The sequence below is a fragment of the Dunckerocampus dactyliophorus genome, chromosome 8, assembly GCF_027744805.1.
Source record: "Dunckerocampus dactyliophorus isolate RoL2022-P2 chromosome 8, RoL_Ddac_1.1, whole genome shotgun sequence".
Taxonomy (NCBI): domain Eukaryota; kingdom Metazoa; phylum Chordata; class Actinopteri; order Syngnathiformes; family Syngnathidae; genus Dunckerocampus; species Dunckerocampus dactyliophorus.
The window spans coordinates 11,513,806-11,535,403 of record NC_072826.1 but is presented as its reverse complement, the minus strand read 5'-3'; the positions used below and the strand labels follow the sequence as shown (position 1 = coordinate 11,535,403).

The window sequence follows — 21,598 nt, the reverse complement described above, 5'->3', positions numbered from 1 at the left end:
CTTTGCTTTTTCCTACTCCTTTTGGACATGTGGAACTGTGAATTGTAACATGTGATGTATTCCAATGTGAAATTGAAATTGCCAAAAATGCTTAAAGCTTGTACTTAAAGCACCTTTCTACAAAGAAATTTAATTTGATGGCTCTTGTTTGTGTGTCACACACACACTAATATACTTTGTAAACAGTTAGGCACCAAAAACAATGTACAGATGGCTAAGATAAGAGCTTTATTGATCCCATACAGGAGTAATTCACATATCAGCTATAGAGCACAAAGTAGTGCCCAAAACAATACAATGTTTTTTTTTGCGTAACTGTTTCCCAAGTATATTAGTGCGTGTGTGAATGTATAAACAAGAGGTATTAACTTAAATTTCTTTGTGGAAAGGCGCTTTATGTAAGTAAATACATTTACTTCAATTCATTTACAGCGCAGCCTTGACATATCGCAGCAGTGGACAAACCCACTCGATGCGGCGTCTGTCTCTGTGGAGCACGCACACTGCAGCGATTTTCACTTCCATAAACACACGAAGAAAAAAAACACACGGAAATGAGTGTGACGCTGTGCTTTTTCGCATGTACGTCACTTCCTGGAAGCTTTGCGTTCACATTGATAAGTCGCATTTTTTGGTAACATGAACGACCACATAAAAATCAATTTTTGAAAAAATCCGAATTGGGCATTACACTATGCAGTGTGAACGTAGTCAAAATGTCAAAAGGTTAACACGGTAAGTGCGTTTAAACAAGGGGGTGACTTCAAAATAAACATTTACTTGCTTCAAAAAGACAATAATAACACCTGACGTAAACCAAAAACGAAAACGTCGACGTTGCAATATGTAAATCTAAGTCATTCCTCTGGAAATCGTCATGCAGAGAATAATAAATCAGGAAACATGTACTTTCCGACAGTATAGTATTTTATTCTGAAAACCTGTAGCGAGCTGCCAAGTTTTTCTTCCGGCTCAAGCACTTTTCCGGTTCACCGTGGTGACTTGTATGTTTTCATAGGACTTGTCTGGTTGGAACAAGGGCCTGTATCTTATCACACATAAGAAACACCTTGGATTCTTTTTACAAGCGGCACCCTTTTCTGACTTCAATGTTCAGGTTAGTTTCATGTTTCTGTCTGTGTTTTTGAATTGATACCGGCTGTTCCCAAATTTAATAGCCCCGTTAACTTGACGTGATAGTCCGTATTGTTGTGTTGTTAAGGCATAATTAAATGCCTGTGGTCACTTGGCGCGTACAGTCGTATTTGTTTAAGGGCGTTTAACGCTGTGTCAGTTATTATTCAACCTGTTTTAGTAAACATTTAGCCAGCTACCGTCTTGATTAGCTGATTCGCTAACAACTAACATTTGATTGTGTGTTTGGCCGTAGTAATTAGTGATTGACGTTTATACAAACCATTGACACACACTCTAAACGTTATTAACTACAATCACGTCTATAAAATGTACACTAGCTTGAAAACAATGTATAAACTCACCGTCTCGACATTAGGTACACTTGAGCAACCTAATTTATAATGCTTTGTATTAATTGTCGTCCTCGGAAAGGTAGTAATATGTTTTGTTGTATTATTATGACAACCAAAACATTTGTCACCATGATGCTGTGCAGTTGTACCTACCCTACTGCAAATTATTATACACAAGGCATTGTAGACGTCTACAATATAATCGTAGGGACATCATGTTTGATGCAACTTTTGTATTTGATCTAATTAGATGGTGTACAAGTGTACCTAATGCTGTTGCCTGTGCAGCGATAGATAATACTTACCTGAAAAGGACATCTACCAGTACGTTTTAAGTCTTAAAACCCAACCAGAGTTAAGGGCTAGGTTTTCCCTGTTTACATTCCTGTTCTAAGTTACAGTGGTGTGAAGAGGTTTTGCCCTCATCATAATTTCTTTTTTTTTTGTTGCATGTTTGTCACACTTAAATGTTTCAGATAATCAAACAAATTTAAATATTAGTCAATGACAACACAACGGAACACAAAAAGTAGTTTTTAAATTAAATTTTTTTATCATTAAGGGATAAAATAAATCCAAACTGACATGGCCCTGTGTGAAAAAGCAATTGCCTCCTAAACCTAATTACTGGTTGGGCCACCCTTAGCAGCAACAACTGCAATCAAGCGTTTGCGATTAATTGCAATCTTTTACAGCACTGTGGAGGAATTTTGGTCCACTCATCTTTGCAGAATTGTTTTAATTCAGCCACATTGGAGGGTTTTCCAGCATGAACCTCCTTTTTAAGGTCATGTCACAGCATCTCAGTAGGATTCAGGTCAGGACTTTGACTAGGCCACTCCAAAGTCTTCATTTTGTTATTCTTCAGCCATTCAGAGGTGGACTTGCTGGTGTGTTTTGGATCACAGAGTATTTTCCCAACGGTCTTGGGGATCATCAATATGTTTTCTGGCAAAATTGACACGAACCTTAATGTTGTTTTTGTTCAGCAGTGATTTTTGTCTTGGAACTCTGCCATGCAGGTCATTTTTGCCCAGTGTGTTTCTTATGGTGGAGTTATGAACCCTGACCTTAACTGAGGCAAGTGAGGCCTGCAGTTCTTTAGATGTTGTTATGGGTCTTTTGTAACCTCTTGGATGAGTATGCGCTCTTGGGGTAATTTTGGTTGGCCGGCCACTCCTGGGAAAGTTCACCACTGTTCCATGTTTTCAGCATTTGTGGATAATGGTTCTCACTGTGGTTCGCTGGAGTCCCAAAGCTTTAGAAATGTCCTTATAACCTTTTCCAGACTGATAGATCACAATTACTTTTGTTGGAGATGAAATTCTCCACAACCTACTAAAGGTCAAAGGACCACTTTAGAAAATTAATTAAGCCAATTTCACCTCCCCCTTACATGTTTGTTAATCTCCAGTTATGAGAAGGAAAGAAGACTCACACACCAAATTAGGTTTAAGAATTGTATTGAGAATAAGTCAGACAGAATAGGTTAAGTTTCCAGAGCTCCGTGCCCCGTCTCATCCACCGGTCCCCTGGTCCTCCACACCAGCTGAATGAGAGAGGGTCCCAACTCTTCCCCTTTCCGCCTTTTTAGAATTGTTTTCCTCAGACCATTGGCACCAGTCTCCAGATAAGTTTCTCCCGGATTCCTTGACAAAGTTGTGTGACGCCAGCAGGTGAGAGTCGTTGAGTTGTTGATACTTTTGTAGCATAAACATCACATACTTCCCAGTCTATCTCAAGGCTTACTGACTTGTTTGTGCCCTTATCTGGCTGCTGGTACTGACTGTCCTTCACTACGTGTGAGCACCTCACTATTTCTGTTTAACCTTTGGCACACTTAAACAGCTGTTCATCTACTCAGCTAATTGTTTAATAAAGCATTATTTCTATAAACTACTTGTAATTACTCACTCAATTAATAGCTTACACTTTCTTTCTCATTTGTTCTGATGGGTCTTTTGGTCTATTTCACTTTGTCAGGCAGGTCCTATTTAAGTGATTTCTTGTTTGGTGTGACCTGGGTGTGGCAAGAGAAATTGAACTCAGGTTCAATAAACCACAGTTCCATTTTAATGGAGGGGAGCAATCAGTTTTTCCACACAGGGCCATGTAGGTTTGGATTTTTTTTTTGGTGATTTTTTTTTTGTGTGTTCAGTTGTTTTGTCATTGACTAATATTTAAATTTGTTTGATGATCTGAAACATTTAAGTGTGACAAACAAAATAAAAATCAGGAAGGGGGCAAACAATTTTTTACACCACTGTACTTGACTGATGACTATAGTTGAAAGATAAACAAGGACTACCTTTGCTGCTAAACGAATCACTCCTGCCCCTCTGAAAACATCAATTAATCTGTGTTCAATGACATTTAAAATCAATGAATATTTAGAATTTATTTTAAAAAAAAACAACCCAAAAGTATTAGTTTCTGTATTTGCAACCATGTGTTTGTTTTCCAGATATTGAGATACTACTCTGTGGATGGCCAGCTGAAAGCATCCTTTGGACCTGCACATGCACTTTCAGTCCACAATGAGCAGTCACTTCCGTAGTTACATCTGGGACCCCATCCTGATTGTGTGTCAGATAGTGTTGATGCAGTGTATCTACTACAGCTTTCTGGGCTTGTGGTTGGCAGGAGTAGACAGTCTGGTGGAAACACATCGCTCGCTTGACCAGATTTTCAGCTATGAAGTAAGTTTTTTATGATTTTTTTTTTAAACGTTTCTTTGTTTGTTTCTTTGCACTGTGACACTTTTTTTTATACCTTAATCAGGTCCTGGGTTTTGCAACAATGCAGGGGAGACTCTCAATGATGGCCTTTGTTTTGAACTCTCTTACCTGGTAAGGCTTGAGAAAGAGAATGTAATATTTAACAAGACTATAATTGTTAGTGTTTGGACAATGACAGATGTTTATGTTTTGTTTGCTTTTGTATACCACCACATGGAATTTGAAGATGTGATTGAAGTGCAGATGGTCTGCTTTTTACTGTTTAGGGAGAACAGCCAAGTACCCCCATTTTTTGGTGCTAAAAATTATTTGGACAATTCACAACAGTTTAATTTGGGGTGTCCATTACCTTGTTACTTGAAAAAAAAATGAACCAGATAAAAGTTGAGCTGATGTCGGCTAGGACTGCATCTAACGATTTGTGTTTTGTTGATTAATCAAGTGCAGTCGTCCCTCGCCATGTCACGCTTCAAATTTTGCGGCTTCACTCTATCATGGTTTTGCAAAAGAAATGAATAAATAATTGCTTTTTTGTAGTTGACTATGGTCTATTATTAGTAAAAAAAAATATGAATGTTTACATTTTACGTATTTGTGGCCTAAATTAAGCATTTTCAAGCATAAAAATTACCAAATAAACTAAAATACAGTCTTCCCTCACTACATCATGGTTCGGTTTTTCAAACATTAATTGTTTTGTGGTTGACTACAGCCTGGTATTAGTCAGAAAATATGCATATTTAATCACATTATAAATATTTTAAATATTTTATATATTAAATATTTTTAATTTAAGCATTCTCATGCATAAACATGGCTAAATGAACTAAAATACAAATAAGAATATAAGCCATTAAGACCACAACTTGTCAATGTAGTATTCTACATTGGTCACTAGGTGTCAGTAATTGTTCGGTGAGACCACCACGGAAACACCAGACTTGCACGCCCAGCTTGTATTGCAGGTTTAAATGATCTCTCAACAGGCAGAATAATAATAGCAAAATAATAAAGATAATAACACGGGTTACTGTTGCGTCCATAGCCCACAACAAGCTAAAACTCAACTCTGAACCCCCAACGTCATTTCCTGTCCACCATCAATTCTGAATAAAGGTTTAACAAATCAAAAACGGTGTTTTTATGAACCTTCAAGGTCTGTATACTAATCCAGTTCAGATTTGAGTAGTCTTAGCCTAGTGCCTTTCCAAAGTGGACCATGTCTAATATGGACTAGACGCTGAAAACAGACAAAAATATACCGTTATTGCATTTTCCAATGTCTTACCTAAAATATGTTCACATCGAGCAGTGTCACAAAAAACGGAAAATCAGTGGACAAACAGTCACACTGCATGTTAGGGTAATACCATACCATTGGCTGCTAATGGAACAGGGTCACTGCACAGTAACTCAGTGAAGGCCTGGCAAAGCATCTTCAGGGAGGAAACTCAGAATTTGGGTATGACTGAATGAAGCCTGACTTGCCTCAGAGCGAGCATACACCACCTAGACTCACTCCTCGCCCTCCTGCGTAGGCTGCCATCCACCTAAAAAAAAAAAAAAAAAAAAAAAAAAAAATCGAACCCCATGTTGCTGCGACATGGACTGCTAAGGGCTGTGATTGGTTGGCTTTTCATACATTATTGTGTGTAAACTTGTTCAGAGTGTGTGTATAGCTCACTTTCGCATACACCTTCTCCTCTGATTTTTGGATCAACATTTGCAATAAAAGTGACCGTGATAACACATTGATTACTTCCAGTTCCATCCACCTTCTCCTTCTCTCTTTAATTGCCATTGTTCACTAGCGATGAAGGAGGCTGACAAACTAAATAGTAGAGTGTCATGGTTGTTCACTGAGTTGACTCTAGAAAACACTGCCCCTAGCGTTTCGGTCACATGCTTGTTTATGATTATGGTTTAATTTCTTTTGAACATGCATACAAGTTCCATTGTAATACGTCATATGTCACAATTCCATGTCCAAAAGGAGAAGGAAGAAGCAAAGCTTATTCAATCCTACACCATCCGTTTCGCATCAATTACAATACATTAATTCACAGTACATGAATTCGCCCCCTATATTTTAAATGTACTTTTTGCCAAGATTGCTTGACTCAGACGAAGAGCTATAAAAGGATCACGACCGCGTCAGAGGGGACGGTGTAGTGACTACGTAGAAGCTTAATCCAGGTTTAGCAGACTAACAGGCTTTTTCTGTCTACAAGTCTACACTTAAATCACATGTTGATTTCTTTCATATGAAATGCATTGCAGTGGTGTACGAAGTAATTGTGATAATACTTGATTGTGTATTTCTGTGCATTTTTCCATGTATCACTGCTGTAGTGCTCTCGGCCTGTGGTTCTTCATCCGCCGAGGGAAACAGTGCCTGGACTTCACCGTCACTGTGCACTTCTTCCATTTAATTGGCTGTTGGATTTATAATTCTCATCTTCCCTCCTCCCTGTCCTGGTGGCTCGTCAATGTGGCCTGCATGGCGTTGATGGCGGTAATCGGAGAGTACTTGTGCATGCGGACTGAGCTCAGGGCCATCCCGGTCAATTCCGGACCCAAGTCTAATCTTTGAATTCTATGTTTTTGGGACACATGCTGCTAATGGACAGTTGACTCCAAAGGAACATTTCTCACAGGAGGATCATTTTCCTCTGCTCAAAAAAAGTGAACATGGCACATGTGATGGACTGGATTGTTGTATCTGCTTGCATCAGATGCACTGGCCTATTTATTACCAACTGCCTATTTAACCATGACAGGTTTTATCTCTGCAGCATATTAACACACACACTTTAATTCTTATCTGAGAGGATGTTGGCTGCCTCTCTTTTCTGAACTTTATGTGAACTGCTACATTTAATTTCTTGTTCTTTTCCCTCAGGATTCAGTACAGTGATATACAGTATATATGAGCCCCTCATCAAGGTTTAAGATATTATTCCTATAGCCTAGGTCACAACTGGACGTACAATTTTTTTTGGCTGTGCGATTTTGGTGTTTACCAAATTGCTGCATTTTTGTTAGTTTTTTTGTTCGTGAAGAACGTAGTTGTGGTGACCATGAAGGAGTAACATCTTGACACGCATAGAGGATGTATCAAATATCTGAATGTGCGTTGGCCGCACTAATTACGTACGTGTGGTGAACGACACAAATAGTACTCCGCAAGTGCGACATGAAAAATTATAACATTTTGCCCAAACATGACAACAGAAAAACGTACAAAAGACCGATGTTGGCCGTACGGACGATGCAAGAAGACGTATGCAATGCATAAGTTTGTCTTGCAACCTAAAATAAAACGTATGCGCCCGTAGAGTTTGTTTGACGTGACAAAGAACCTCTGCGGCCAGTCTACAGCGCAAAAATCAGCATGTCACACACACACCTTCTGTGTGTTTCTTGCATTATTTTGCATGTGGACCGACCGTAGGAGCCCGTACAACCGGTTGTGACCTAGGCTTATAGAAAGTAACCCGTTCAAACTTATGTTAAATGTCTTCATCTGGCTGCAAGCTGGTTTGAGTTTAAAACAAACATTAGCGTCATTTGAAGCAGGTGTTGTAGTTACAGTTTACCCTCCTACAGTCAACAGACACTCATTTGCACACTTGTCAAGTTTCAGAAAGCTATGTCTGCTAGTTAATGTTTTCATGTATTTTTTGATCAACAGCTTAAATATAGGGTAGCATGTTTCAGCTCTACACTAAGACTTGGTTTAGGTCCAATCGAGCTTGCTAAGTATTGTCCTTTGCCAAATTAGTTTTGTATTTTACACAGCGAGCGTTATAGTTCCCTCTCCCCTTGTTATCATATATTATGCCAACGTGACGGCCACCAGCTGTGTCCTGACAACACAACGTCCCTGTTCCTGAAAATGCTGTCACACTTTTTGGAGCTGCAACATCAAAAATTCATTTGATGCGTGACACAAATAGTTCAGGAACAGTTTTAGCATTGATATTTTGAGATTTTTAAACTTTGTCTTAATTAATTAAGTGGTTTGATGGTACATCTGCATTCTGTTTGCTGATTTGCAAGATTTAAGTTGTAGTTTTGTGTGAAGGAATATCAGGGCCACATGGAAAAGGAAAAAAAATGAGAATAAAGTCGTAGTTTTATGAGAAGTCATAATTCCATTCCATTTTCTATCGCTTAATTGGGTCCTGGTCGCGGGGACAGCAGTCTCAGTAGGGAAGTCCAGACTTCCCAGTCTCCGGCCACCTCTTACAGTTCCACCGACAGTACACCAAGGTGTTCCTAGACCAGCTGTGAGACATAATCCCTCCAATGTGTCCTATGTCTGCTCTGGGGCCTTCTTCCCGCTCGGCATGCCCGGAACACCTCACCAGGGAGGCCTCCAGGAGGCATCCGGACTAGATGCCTGAGCCACCTCAACTGGCTCCTCTCGATGTCAGTAATGTTACTGTAATGTTGAGTGAAACATACAGTACAAGCGCCAGACATGATCGCTGGAACAACAGGCTTTTATTGCAGGTTTCTATCCCACAACAGACACAATAATAACATCATAATCATAATAATAATAACACAGCATACCGTTGCGGCCGTAACCCATGCCAATCTAAAACATCTTTTAACCCCTGACGTCACATGCTGTCCTCCACATATCCTGAACACATTTATTGCAACACACACGAGCACAAGTTTTATTTGTGTCTTAAAACGGCTTGTTTTCTCTGATTATACCTACTATATCGGGTGTAAAAAGGTTTTCTATGCTCTAACCATGAAAATATTCCATTTATAATTATAATATGTTATTTTAATACAAAGAATCTGAGAGATGGACCTATTCTTGAGGTAAAAAATGTAATCAAACAGTACGTAGTACACACAGACTGAAAGGAGAGCGATGTTAGTCAGGAAATGGCGAAAGATAATTGGTCTCTAAGGTCTTCAGTGCTGTCAGTCCTATGAAGGGCTTCCACCTCGGGCCATGATCCTTCATTTTCTCCCACTACATTGAAAGTGTCCAGGTGGAAACAAGCAGATGGGAGCACACTGACGGATGGAAACCTGCTTGTTATGGTCCTCATTACCAACACTTTGCTGGAGGGGAGGCTGAAAACAGAAACTCCGTTGTAAATGAGTCATATAGAAAAGTTACCACTCTCTCTGACCCATTTCCCGTTCATTGATTAAATCCTCTGCTCTTCCACCACTCGTAGATCCTAGCTTTCCATTATTACTCTGAAAGGCAATGACAGACCAGAGCTGCATGTTTTACAGTGCTGGTGCTTTATTACAAACACATTACTTTGCTATATATTGCTTGTTATTTATACAGTCTCTTAAATAGTGTGCTTTTTCTATTAGCAAACAAAAAAAACATATTGTTTTTACATTCAGAGTTGTATTCCCCTATCTAATAGAGTTTTCATGCGCTCTTCAAATACACAGGGAGTCCTTTCTGAAAATATGACCGTATTGCTCATGCTTTGAAGACAATTGGATTTCTCACCACTGCAGACACACAATGGATGACATCATGCCAGCACCTGCTTAACAATAAAGAAACAACCCGAGCAAACATGCCGATAGAGGAGAGGGTGGCTGATGAATGTGAGAAAGGGTATTAAGTCTTATATCTCCATGCACAAGTCAGGGAAAATCAACAGAATCCTCGATCTGCAGCACAATCACAAAAATCGTCATGCATTTATATGGAAAGAGAAAGAGATGATAGCATTTGCTAGAACTGTTGGCATGGACAGCATGTTGATACTAAAAATAGATAGTGCTGCTGCTCATTACCAGTAAGTCTATGGGACTATTTAGTACTGTTCAAACTCGGGGTCTAGAAATGCAAATATTTGAATGAAAAAGCTACACTTGGAATTTGTATTGTTTTGGTCCTAATTTACATCTTGTAATCTCTTTCTTGAGCTTTGTTTAAAGTACTCTTGATATAAAATTTTATTTTTACACAAAAAAAATGCCCTTGTACTACAAAAACATCAGCTATCACTTCCACTTGGATGTTTGACTTATTGGCCTTGTAAACAGCTGGATAGCAAATTAGAAAACTTTAAAAATCATCAACATGCACAAAAGCACAGACACACTTTTTCGTGTCTGAGCAAGCAGCAATCAAACAGCAACCACAATGCGTGTTGTGGAAAAAAAGGGTAAAGGAACAGTTTGATTGTCGTATTTTACAATGTCCACTTATTATTTCAACCTTTTTTACTTTTGTGGTAACTGTCAGAATAAATCTTTCACTGAACAAGTTAAACTATACTGCATGATAGCATTCATCATCTTAAAGAGCGAGCCAAAATCCAATAAGGTAATCCTAATACTTTATAAAAATGTTTTCATTGACTCTGGATACATCCAAATTAAACCAAATTCTGACACTGATTAAAACATTTGCTCTTAGCATATTTGTTTAAATTGTTACTTTAAAATGTGACTGATTTCCTGACGTTGGATAGTTAGCCTAGCTTAGCCACATAGTAAGTTAAGGTACAGAATCCAATTAGCTTCTCCTCGCTTCATGTTATCGTGGCTTATATTTGATCATTTTAGTTCTCGTCACTTTAATACAGTTCAAGTGTAAAAACAGGTTGAAGGAACCATACATGCAAAGGTAAGCTAACTAGCTGTTAGCGGCAGCGTTATATAAAGCATACTAAACCAGAGGATGCTATAGCTAATTGCTGAATCTTTTGACTGTCTTGATAAAACTACGCAACATGTGATACATGGGTGTGTTAAACACTGCTTTTAAAATCACATTAATAGTATGTAGTGTCTGGCTTATGAGATTGAGTTATTAAAATACTCCTTGGCTTTAGCTTGTGCTTGGGAAGACTGAATCCCCGGTGTCATCCTTCCTATCTACTTCCACCTCCCTTCAGCGTCCCCCTACATGAAGGACCATCTGGGCCCGGTTGTGAGCAACATGGCTGTGAGGGGCAAGGTCAACGCCGCCACAGGTGAACTCATGCTAGGAGACGAGCTGGGGCTGCACAGGTCGAACAAGCTCCCCTGAAAGCGCATCTTCTGGGAGTCCTGCCTCAGCGTCTCCCAGATGGAGCTGACTTCTTGCTGGCAGTCGGACAACGCTGTCAGGGCACACGTGTGGAAAGCTTCCCAGTGGCTGCGGCAAACAAAGGATCATCAGATCATGGCTGCCAGTCGTCTGCCGTTTCTTTCCAGAATTTCTCCCTTCCTGGCTGTTATGTAGCTTTGCTGTCTTGCCAATAATGCACCGCTGCGATGGATACAGTGTCTCGCAGTAAGTCAGACTGAGCTTTAACTACCATGGCAACCACATCCAAGAAAGAAACAATATCACAAATGATACTGCAAGTGGCAATTATTCAACAGAAGGCTCATGTGTAAATCTGTGTCTATGCCGGGGTGGCGGAGTGCAATAACAATGACTAAACAGTCTCCGGAATTTCATTACTGCTGCGGCAAAGTCATAAATTATTTAGAATAGTGGCTCAGTGGCTTTCAACACCATTCATTTCTGTCTCCTTCCTCGCGGATGATAGCCTCTGTCACGAGATGCACAGCTTTCCCTAGATATGTCTGTCTGTGTGATTCTGCTGTCATGAATCAAAGATCATGGAAACGTATACACTCTGCAGCCAACTGCACAATCTAATAAGATGCAATACAAGAGTCGTATTAGATTTATCATTAGATTGTGTCACCTGCACACAGCCGCTACTCCCCTCTCGCTGGTGACATTCTCCTGATAGTTGTCCATGCTCTCCCCCAGCTCCAGGACACAGTCAGAGAAGTCCTTATAGACGTTCTCACACTTTACATCTGCAGAATCTGCCAGCACGGTGATGGACAGGAACACTGAAAACAACATGCAAGTGACCAAAGAGAGCCTGATCAATGGCTGTAGGTAGCCAAGCAGTGAACATACACAGTGGGATGCTTCAGTAAAATATGCCTCTGAAGTTGCACAAAAACCACCATGCATGACGTCATGCGAGACGTTACTTCAGTGAGCATCGATTAACAATTTACTCTCCATGTGTGTTTTGCTTTGCTTTGGGTTTTTTTGTGTGTTCATTGTGTGATGTCCACACAGAGGGGGAACCGTGACGGAGGTCAAGTGCGACAATGGAATCAGAAATTGAACATAACATACGGGTGAGTACATTTTTTTTTCTATTTCTTTCTTGTTACCGTAACCTTTGTGTTGTATCAGAGTCAATGAATGTTAAAATGCAACTAAGGAGTTTGAGTTACTAAAGGCTTTTAAAAAAAAAAAGGTTTGTGATGGTGACAACTTGTCCTTGGAAGAGACCTTTTCTATTCCCATTGTTTCCTATGGGAAAAGAAATCCCAACTTTTGAGGTGTCACTGTTTTTAACCCTTAAGAGTCTTTTAAATGTAATAAGAGGTAATAAAAAGTGCTGTACAAATATCCATCCATTTTCTATGCTGCTTCTCCTCATTAGGGTCGCGGGGGCATGCTGGAGCCGATCCCAGATGACTTTGGGCGACAGGCGGTAAAACCCAGGCACACGCAGCCAATCGCAGGCCACATATAGACAAACAACCAACAACTCCTGCTGTGTCCCTGTGCACTGTCACCTATCTATTCGTGTGTATGTGCTCACATCTTCGTCGGCGACGGAGAGCCGCGGCCGTCTTGTTTACGAGTATTTCACAGCAGAAGAAGATGCGAGCGTCTTCATCACATACACACGAATAGAGAGGCGACAGTGCACAGGGACACAGCAGGAGACAAAAATAACGCAGAGCGATTTGTGAAGTCTCATTTTTTTTTGAAGATGCATTTGTATGAAATCCAACCAGAACTGGACTTGCGGGACCAAATGGGGAGGGTAATTCACGGTTGAAATAGTCCACTGCTGATGGGGATGTCATACAACCTCATGCCAAAAAATCCGAGTTATCCCTTTAAAGCAAAAACTCACACTTGAGGTCCCAGCCACAAAAATATCAGCTTCCCAAAATCTGCTGTAAAAATATTATATTTTAATATTTTTTTCCACTTTAAATGAGTCAGTCTTTTAACACTACCTTAACCCAATATACTGTATAACTTCCAGTGAAAAGTTTGCACACATTTTCTCATTCAATAGCATGAGGAAGTGTGTAAAATATTTGATTTTGTGGATTTGAACCCTTTAAAGGTAACTCAACTGTTTTTCTTTATTTTAAAACAGTAAAATACAAGCACACAATAAAAGATTAGACATTTTGCTGAATGGTTTGATTTGGAAAAAGTAGTGCCACCTTGTGGACAAATATATACATTGAACACCAGTAGCCCACCTTAAAATATTAATGTAAATATCTTTAGCATCTACAATCAGCACTGCCAAAATGGCTTGGTGATGAAAAAAAACTGACAAAAACAAAACATATTCAGGGCCTCCATAGCACTTGAAAAAGGTGGGCTGCTTCATGTAACTGAATGGTCGATCGTGACACTTGTGATAATATACTTTACATACATCGACAAAAATGCTAATTTCTGATTAGTGATCATGCTTGCATCTGTCTTGTACCTCTTTAAAAAAATCTGCTAGCAATTTAAAAGAAACACCTCAAAGTTTAACAACAGCGTTTTTTATAAAAGGGCCATCCCACACAATGTAACGAATAATGTTCATTTGGTCAAACTTGCGCTAACAATGATGACACGTTGTAGCTCTCTGCGTGCACTCACGTTGACCACAAGTCTCATGTAACATCCCTATCTGGCGTCAACACGGATGCCACACTTCAGTATTATAATAAAGGCTTATAGCTGGAGACGTCTTACCTAAGGCAAAGCCGAGGATCCTCCAGATCTTGGTCGACATGAACAATCCCATGTCATCCCATTTCACGCCGAGCGGAGGACGCTGGAAGCAGCCGAAGCGGCGATTATGAGTCGGAGTAGACGAAAGGCAATCATTAATTGGATTAAAAGAGGCGCAGAGACAATTAGCTGCCCATATTAAATACAAGTTATCAGTATTAAAGCCGTGAAAAACAAACAGTCGGTGTGTGTGTGTGTGTGTGTGTGTGTATACAAAGCCCTTCCCTGTTCTAGCCGAGCTGACGGTGTCTCCCCCTTACGGTGATCGCTGATCTAATCGCCCCCCTTCTCAGCACCGGACAGTTTCCAACATACCTCCCTCCCCATTCAGAAAGATGCTCCATCCGGCAACCTTAATTTATCAAAGATATGACACAATCAGTCTTCTTATCTGCATACCTCCATGAAGGATGAGTGAATAATAGATCAGAAGCCTGCTACCACTGCAAAGATGGTGCTCAAAATAGGCCACAAAAAAAGGTCAGGATTTGTTGTCATATTGTTATTGTGCGTTTTATCGCAGCTTTTTTTTGTTAAAACCTCCACCCAGTTAGCACCACCACCATTAAAGAGTGGTTAGACCCCTCCATGGGAAGATTATCGGCTGCACATTTAAACCAGGGCTGTCCAAAATGTTTCCACTTTGGCCCCATGCTGAAAAATCAGATTTGGGGGCCATTTTGATATTTAAAATGTCTTAAATAGGCTAAAAACAACCCATGTAGATACTAAGACATTATTTCCATCTAAAGTAAAAATAGCCCACATGTCCATTGTATTGTTACAGCAATCCCTCGTTTATCAGTTATTTGGTTCCATACCATGATAAGTGAATTTCCACCACGTAGGATTTCTTATTTATAAATCAAAACATTTTTTAGTCAAACCTGTTTACGACTTACCTGTTTTTAACATTATCCCTCAATATAGACATGAAATAACACCCCTATATTGACACACGTATTACCCAATATAGTAGACATACTAAAAGTACATAAGCCATTCAAGACATAAATAAGACTGTGTTCCGGATGTGTAGACGAGTTAAGTTTTAGCTGGATTACGGCCAAAACAGTAGCTCATATTATTTATGATTGCGTTATCATTTTTGAACCTGTCTTTAGATCATTCAAACCTGCAATAAGACGGTTGTCCCGGGGATCAAGTCATTACATTACAGCAACATGTCTAGTTAACAGCGTAGAATACTTCATTTCATCGATGTTTTTGAATGCCTTATATTTGTATTTTAGTTCATTTAGCCATTTTTATGCATCTTTGTGTGGAGTTTGCATGTTCTGCCTGTGCGTGCATACCCCCCGGGACCCTGGTGAGGACAAGCGGCATGGAAAATGAATGAATTAAAGGATGTAGGAGGAGGCCACAGAAAATGTGCAAATTCCACAGATGCCCAGAGGTTTGAACCCTTGATCTGAGTGTGAGGACAACATGCTAAGCACTCGTCCACCATGCGGCCCATCGGTGAGTACATTTTTATACCACAAATATTATCAGCTCCTATATACGTACAGTATGACAGTTAAGAATGTTAAAATGCAAAACATGATGTAAGATACTGAAAGGTTTTTAAATGGGTGTCACATTTTTATTATTTTCAAAAATGTATTTTATCACAGGTATTTGCAAACCATATGCTTGCAGCATGTATTCCCCATGAAATAGCTTGCAGACCTCCAATACTGTTATAGGAAGATGAATATCAGCGTATATCAACCTGCAGAAACCTTTTTAATTGTAGCTGCCATCACCCCACTATATTGCCGACATATCACGACAGTGTATTTTAATATTGCCGACATATCACGACAGTGTATTTTAAGTAATCAAATTTGTAAACACAAGGGCTTTGTGGGGTTCTGCGAAATGGCACATGGTGAGGATCCATTGTGTTATTTGTTAAAAAAAATCCATTCCTAAGACAATTAAGATGGCTTTACAGCATTCTTGTGTGAAGATCCACTGAGCTACACATTTCCTTTTCACTCTCTGGGGTTAAACTTCACAAACACTCATACTGATTTAAAAAAAAAAAAAAGCATTAAAATGAACAATTCAGTGCTCTTAGTGTCAATGCGGCAACTCCAAGAGAAGAGAGGCACAAATTGGAAGTCCAAATATAGTGATCCATCACACAAGAGACATGTGCAAGGAAATGAGTTTTAAAATCCTCATGGACGTCATGTTGATTGAAGGGAAACAAGCAGCTTTTATTGATCCACTCCAGCTGCCCGCTTGGTTCGTTTCCGTGGAGAGGTTTTGGGGGAAGCTTTGTCTGTAAGTCACAATGTACACATTTGTTAATGTCACTGCTGACTGGCAAGATACATTTCTTACACATAAATAATAAATAAAAGGGATCCTACTCATGGCATTGAGAGTCTCCTGAGGAATCCAGCTGATGTCCACGTCGCTCATTCCACCAGTGCCTTTCTCTATCTTTATTGGGAGTCGCTTTTTCTGAAAAACAATGGTTTGCAATTACAGCCTTCGCTCAAATTCAGTGTAAACACTACACTGCCCTTTAAAAAATCTAGATGGAGCAGAGCAGCAGTGTGGTTAGCAAGCAGCTCAAACCTCTGTCTGTAGCATTTGTGGCAAAGGCAGTGGTGGTACTTGTCCTGGGTTACGGCCGTACAGTAGCCCACGTTATTATCATGATTATGATGATGATACTGTTATTATTGTGCCTTTTGTGGGATAACTTAAACCTGCAATAAAAGCCTGTTGCTCCGATGATCCAAGTCTGGTGCTTGTCTCACCAAACAATTACTGACAACTAGTGACCAATGTAGAATACTACATTCACAATTAATTTAAACATTGATGGCTTACAGTGTTTAATGCTATAGGGTAAAGGTAGGGTAAAGCCGCAAAATTAAAATCGTGATGTGGCGAGGGACGACTGTACAATGTGACAATGTTGAACAGTGAAATACGTACAACTGCATTGTGACTCAACTTTGCATTAAGCCTTCGACTCGGCCATTTAAGCTGTTTTTATGTTCTTATGGCTAACGTCTTTTTACACTTGTACGGCAGTTGTGAATGTTAGAATGTGCCACTGTATATGGTGATTAATTTACAACACCTACCGTCCTTGTCTCCAGCACCTGGTACATTCCAAAGAGCATCAGCAACACCAGTCCAGTGAGGAAGATGTACATAAACACTCTGAAAATAACATACAACAACAACATTACGTTCCCCTAAGTCTGTTGATATTTTATTTCTCAATACTTCAATGGAAACACTTAAAATATCTCCATTCCAGGCAATTTGGTAATAGTTACATAATTCAATTTATCTCTAGCCACTGATTTATATCACTGATTGAAAAATGCACCTCAATAAATTTACCAAACAATTGTATAAGAACAAGACCAAAAACATGCAAAGCAATTATACTGCATTACTCTAGCTAAAGAATCCAAGTACGTTTTCATTAGAACAGAGTATGGATAGCAGCTCCTGATTTGAGAAGAGTGTAAAAAAAATGAGACAGGGTTTATGTGGATTTTTATGCACCAAAAGTCCAATGTCAACGATTTCATGTCTCTTTTTACAGTTTTGTGCTACAACAGTTTGGGGAAAAGAGAGATGGCTCCGTGGGCATAAGGTGGGAAATATTTGTGAGTACTTTGCATGACAGCTACAGAGAGTAGGACAAAAAAAGAACGCCTTACGTTTCACCATCCAGTCCTCCTTCTCTCTCAGTGATGGTGACAGTCTGGTTGTAAATGGCAGTCTGAAACATGTTGCCCTGAAGGATGGTGCCAAACCCATAAAAGGTGTTAGGAATATCAGGAAATGGTAATCAGTGAATCGTTAGTTAATAATACGTTAATACAACATAAATAAATTGACAGACAAATAGACCTGCAAAGGCTTACAAGGTAATACATGTTTCTAATAGTGGTGTTTAATCATTTTTAGTGTTATGGGTGCTTTCTAACCTCAGCGTCAAGATAGTTGAGGAGGATGACAAGACCAAATGGACGACCAGCCATGGGCTGCGCTGGGATGAAAGAGTACTCGAAGGAGGCTTGAGCGGCGGGATGAACCAGAGTGTTCAGAGGCAAAGCTGTGAACTACACAAACGTTATTCAAAGGAGAGTATTTCAGGAAAAATATGGTCATTTTTTGTCAAGCAGAAAAACAAGCTTGTGTAAGTTGTCACATGAGAATTGGGATGGGCATAATATTTCATCTTTAAAAATCCTGTTTTTTGTGTAATTGATCATACAAGTATAAGTTACTAAGGAAAATGGGGGTGCACTACTTGACTGCAGCCAGCATAGGCGCTGTTCCGTCTGTGCTAGTTTGTGGTCTAAAGCAGGGGTCCCCAACCACATGGGAAACATTCGGAAGCAGAAACTCAAGGTTTTTTTTAATCGTTTTGTAAATATATAAATCGAATGTAATGTCAAAAGCACATCCATTTTGGAAATAAGGGTGTTTATTTTATTTGAAAAATAATTTTCCGACATCACATCTGGGTCAATGTTGATCACGTTGCTCGTCGCTTCCATGCTAACGAGCCAAACCACTCTTTGTTGTGTGCGGGGAGAAGCTGGTTTCATCTTTCCAGAATAAAATCAAAACAAACTACGAACTTTCCTAAACGGCATTGACGACATTGTTGCCATCTTTGCAATGCTGATCTAAAGAAGAACAACATGATGTCAGCTAAGGTTCTCCTCCAGGCAGCAGTATTCTGCTATGTACAACACTGGTGGAGAAAGAGGGGTTGAGAACATTGAGAGATTCTCCCCCCCATTAATAATAATAATATTTTAAAAACAACAATTACATTTCCTTATAGTTGATCAAGGAAATTGAGTTAAATGCCCATTCCTAAAGATCACACATTTCGTACATTTTGTATCTTATTTTCAAATAATTAAAAACATTTTTTAGTATGATACATTGCCGGTCTAGAGTACTGTAAACTTGCTCACTACAATACCATATGATAAATCTGCCAACATGCCATTTAAAATCTAAAAACTGACCATCGTCTTTTTATGCATTTTTGCATACAACCCTTGTATTGGATCTTTTTCATTTGTGCATATGTACCTAATGGTTTAAATGTGCCCAATGTGATTCATAGGAAGACATAAACAATGAAAAGTTACTGTGATGTTTGATGGCGGTTCCCTTTCTAAATGAACTTACATTCTGAATGTAGAACTGGAAGTCCTGGGGGTAACGGAAGGAAGCCTCCAAGGACTGAACGTTGAAATCCTGACTGCCCTTGTTGGTGAAACCCACCAGGAATCTCACAATTTCATCGGCCAGAAACTCTAGAAGAAAGAGAAGAATATCAGAGTCCATGAGGAACATAAGGTCAGAGTTTCTCTATCAAAAGTCAGACCTACCTTCTCCTGTGGTGAAGATGATGGTTGTGTCGGCATCCGGATGAGATGTTAACAGTTTCTCATCACTTTCTGCATCATCTTCATCGTCTCCTTCCTGACATTGAACGCAACGTGACATTGAACATACTAAACCACAATGCTTGAATTTCTTTTTCTTACATACCGAGCTGTGAATCTGATCTTCCACGAGTGCCTCGTCTTCGTCATCATCATCGTCCTCATCCTCATCGACGGAAGCATCTGCGTCAATATACTCATCCGAGTCGGATTCAGCCGACACCAGGCCTGCAGAACAGTAAGATTTATTAGAGAAGACCAAAAGCTGTGACATGTTTTGTTGTAGGACTCTGGCTGCAGCTCCATCATATCGTCCACAATCATCAAGTTCAGGTTGCTAAAAGGCATTCTCTACGGTATATTCACTTCTCATTTTGATTTGATCTTTTAAAGGTTCCATACACAAAAATGACTCTTTCATGATGTGATATCAGTATGTGCCCCTACAGGCTGTTTATGACCAACAAACATGAGGAAAATCTGTCATGCTTTTGAAGGTCCGGGTTTTTATTAAGGAAAAACCTTCTTCCTCGTGTACGTGGTACTGCTTCGTCCCCAGCTAGATCAGTCCGCCCCGTTTATATGCCCTCCACTTCTTGGAGGACAGCTTTGAAAAAAAAAAAGAAAAAAGCGGGCTTCGCTACACATCTTAATATAAAGCGTGGAGCTCTGCAAACTAGTCGTCAGTCGGCTCCAGACGTGAGAGATGTACATTTGATCATTTTGTTTTTCCTTCAGCAAATAGGCTTGCATGATGTTGCTGTTAAAATGTGACTCGTGTTAGCACTGTAGCTCACATAGCAGAGCTTATTAAAACCATTTTTAAATTGGGAGAATCAAGGCTAGATTTTGGACAGCTCACTGACCAACACTTCTGAGACTTATTTAAAATTGTTGAAAAATGTAATAGCCATTGAATAATGGTAAGTATACACTCATAGACCACAGCATTACATCCACTGGCAACCATTCTACCTTAACAATTAAAGCATTTCAGCATACTGTTAAATACCTCTCTCATTGGTAATAACTGTGCATTATTAACTTTATAGAGACCATTTTTCTTATTGTATGTCACTGCACGTAACTACGTTTTGTGCTAATAAAATTGCAAATGTATGCATACAATCCTCAAATGCATAATTTCTATTAAAGGCTAAAACACTGATTTGAAATTTATTAAAACATGCAATCCAATTCAGAAATACCTTTTCACAAGTTATTTTACATATGCATGGGAGAATAACGTAAGTAGTGCATGTTGAATACAGGAATCCTTTTCAGACATGTGGAATTGCGAATTTTAACGTGAAGCACTTCTATTTAAACTGTATGCATGTTCGAAATGAATTAAACCATTTCCATTACCATTATAAGTTATTAGATAGTTATTTATTACTGAAAAGCAGCGGACTTCTGACGTCAGAATACAAGTTTATCTATGGTGACGTGTCCCAGCAGGCGTGAGCCGAATATTGTGTTGCTGCATCCACACTTCAAGGCTAAACAGACGAATATAAAACATACGTTTCTGGAAAACACATTTAGCTTTGCACGGCAAGTTTGTGATAAACCGTCATATTTAACGCAAGCAGATGTCAGATGGGTATTACTTTAATTCATTCAATTCAGGCTTTATAAATGCGAGCAAATGTAACAGACAACTGTAGATGACCAATGTCCGCGGGGTTTACAACTTCAAGCTGGAAAAAGAAAAGCGACCGAAAAGTCATGCTGCGTCTACTCCCCATGTAAAATATGCCACGTCAATAAGTTTGGCATTCTAGTTTGCTTTTAAAACAGTAAAAACAACGACTCGCGTCACACACTGTATCAAAAATAACTTACTGATAGATATCAGTCCGCACGGGAAAGCCAGGAGGAGCAGCAGCAGCAGTTTTGATCCGAAATTGAACATTTTTGCAGTTGGAGACTGAAGTTAGTCACACATCAGCGTTCTGCAGAGAAGAGGGAAGCAGTAGAGTAGGGGGCGGGTTTAAGAGAGGCTAGATCCGCCTCCTTTGGCGACACAGCCAATGAGAGAGGAGCCAGACAATG

General features: G+C 39.6%; 3 protein-coding genes and 1 long non-coding RNA gene across 4 annotated transcripts; 2 read left to right on the top strand and 2 right to left on the bottom strand.

Annotated features, from left to right (window-relative positions):
- The first annotated feature begins 975 nt into the window (after positions 1-975).
- On the top strand, positions 976-8,376 carry sys1 (SYS1 golgi trafficking protein). Its single transcript, XM_054785129.1, has 4 exons — positions 976-1,117; positions 3,955-4,189; positions 4,272-4,339; positions 6,581-8,376. The coding sequence occupies exons 2-4, from the start codon at positions 4,010-4,012 to the stop codon at positions 6,819-6,821; spliced, it is 489 nt and encodes a 162-aa protein (XP_054641104.1). The 5' UTR covers positions 976-1,117; positions 3,955-4,009; the 3' UTR covers positions 6,822-8,376.
- Positions 8,377-8,710: 334 nt separating this feature from the next.
- On the bottom strand, positions 8,711-14,382 carry LOC129186657 (neuritin-like). Its single transcript, XM_054785130.1, has 3 exons — positions 14,043-14,382; positions 11,941-12,094; positions 8,711-11,378 (listed from the first exon to the last, which is right to left on the bottom strand). The coding sequence occupies exons 1-3, from the start codon at positions 14,092-14,094 to the stop codon at positions 11,144-11,146; spliced, it is 441 nt and encodes a 146-aa protein (XP_054641105.1). The 5' UTR covers positions 14,095-14,382; the 3' UTR covers positions 8,711-11,143.
- A 726-nt stretch (positions 14,383-15,108) lies between these two features.
- On the top strand, positions 15,109-18,448 carry LOC129186659 (uncharacterized). The gene is made up of 3 exons (XR_008572276.1): positions 15,109-15,563; positions 17,668-17,912; positions 18,036-18,448. It is a non-coding gene; the product is annotated as an uncharacterized LOC129186659 (long non-coding RNA).
- On the bottom strand, positions 15,677-21,529 carry LOC129186654 (translocon-associated protein subunit alpha-like). The gene is made up of 9 exons (XM_054785123.1): positions 21,389-21,529; positions 19,647-19,768; positions 19,484-19,577; positions 19,281-19,408; positions 18,056-18,190; positions 17,786-17,862; positions 17,195-17,273; positions 16,466-16,559; positions 15,677-16,374 (listed from the first exon to the last, which is right to left on the bottom strand). The coding sequence occupies exons 1-9, from the start codon at positions 21,456-21,458 to the stop codon at positions 16,310-16,312; spliced, it is 864 nt and encodes a 287-aa protein (XP_054641098.1). The 5' UTR covers positions 21,459-21,529; the 3' UTR covers positions 15,677-16,309.
- Between the last annotated feature and the right edge of the window lie 69 nt (positions 21,530-21,598).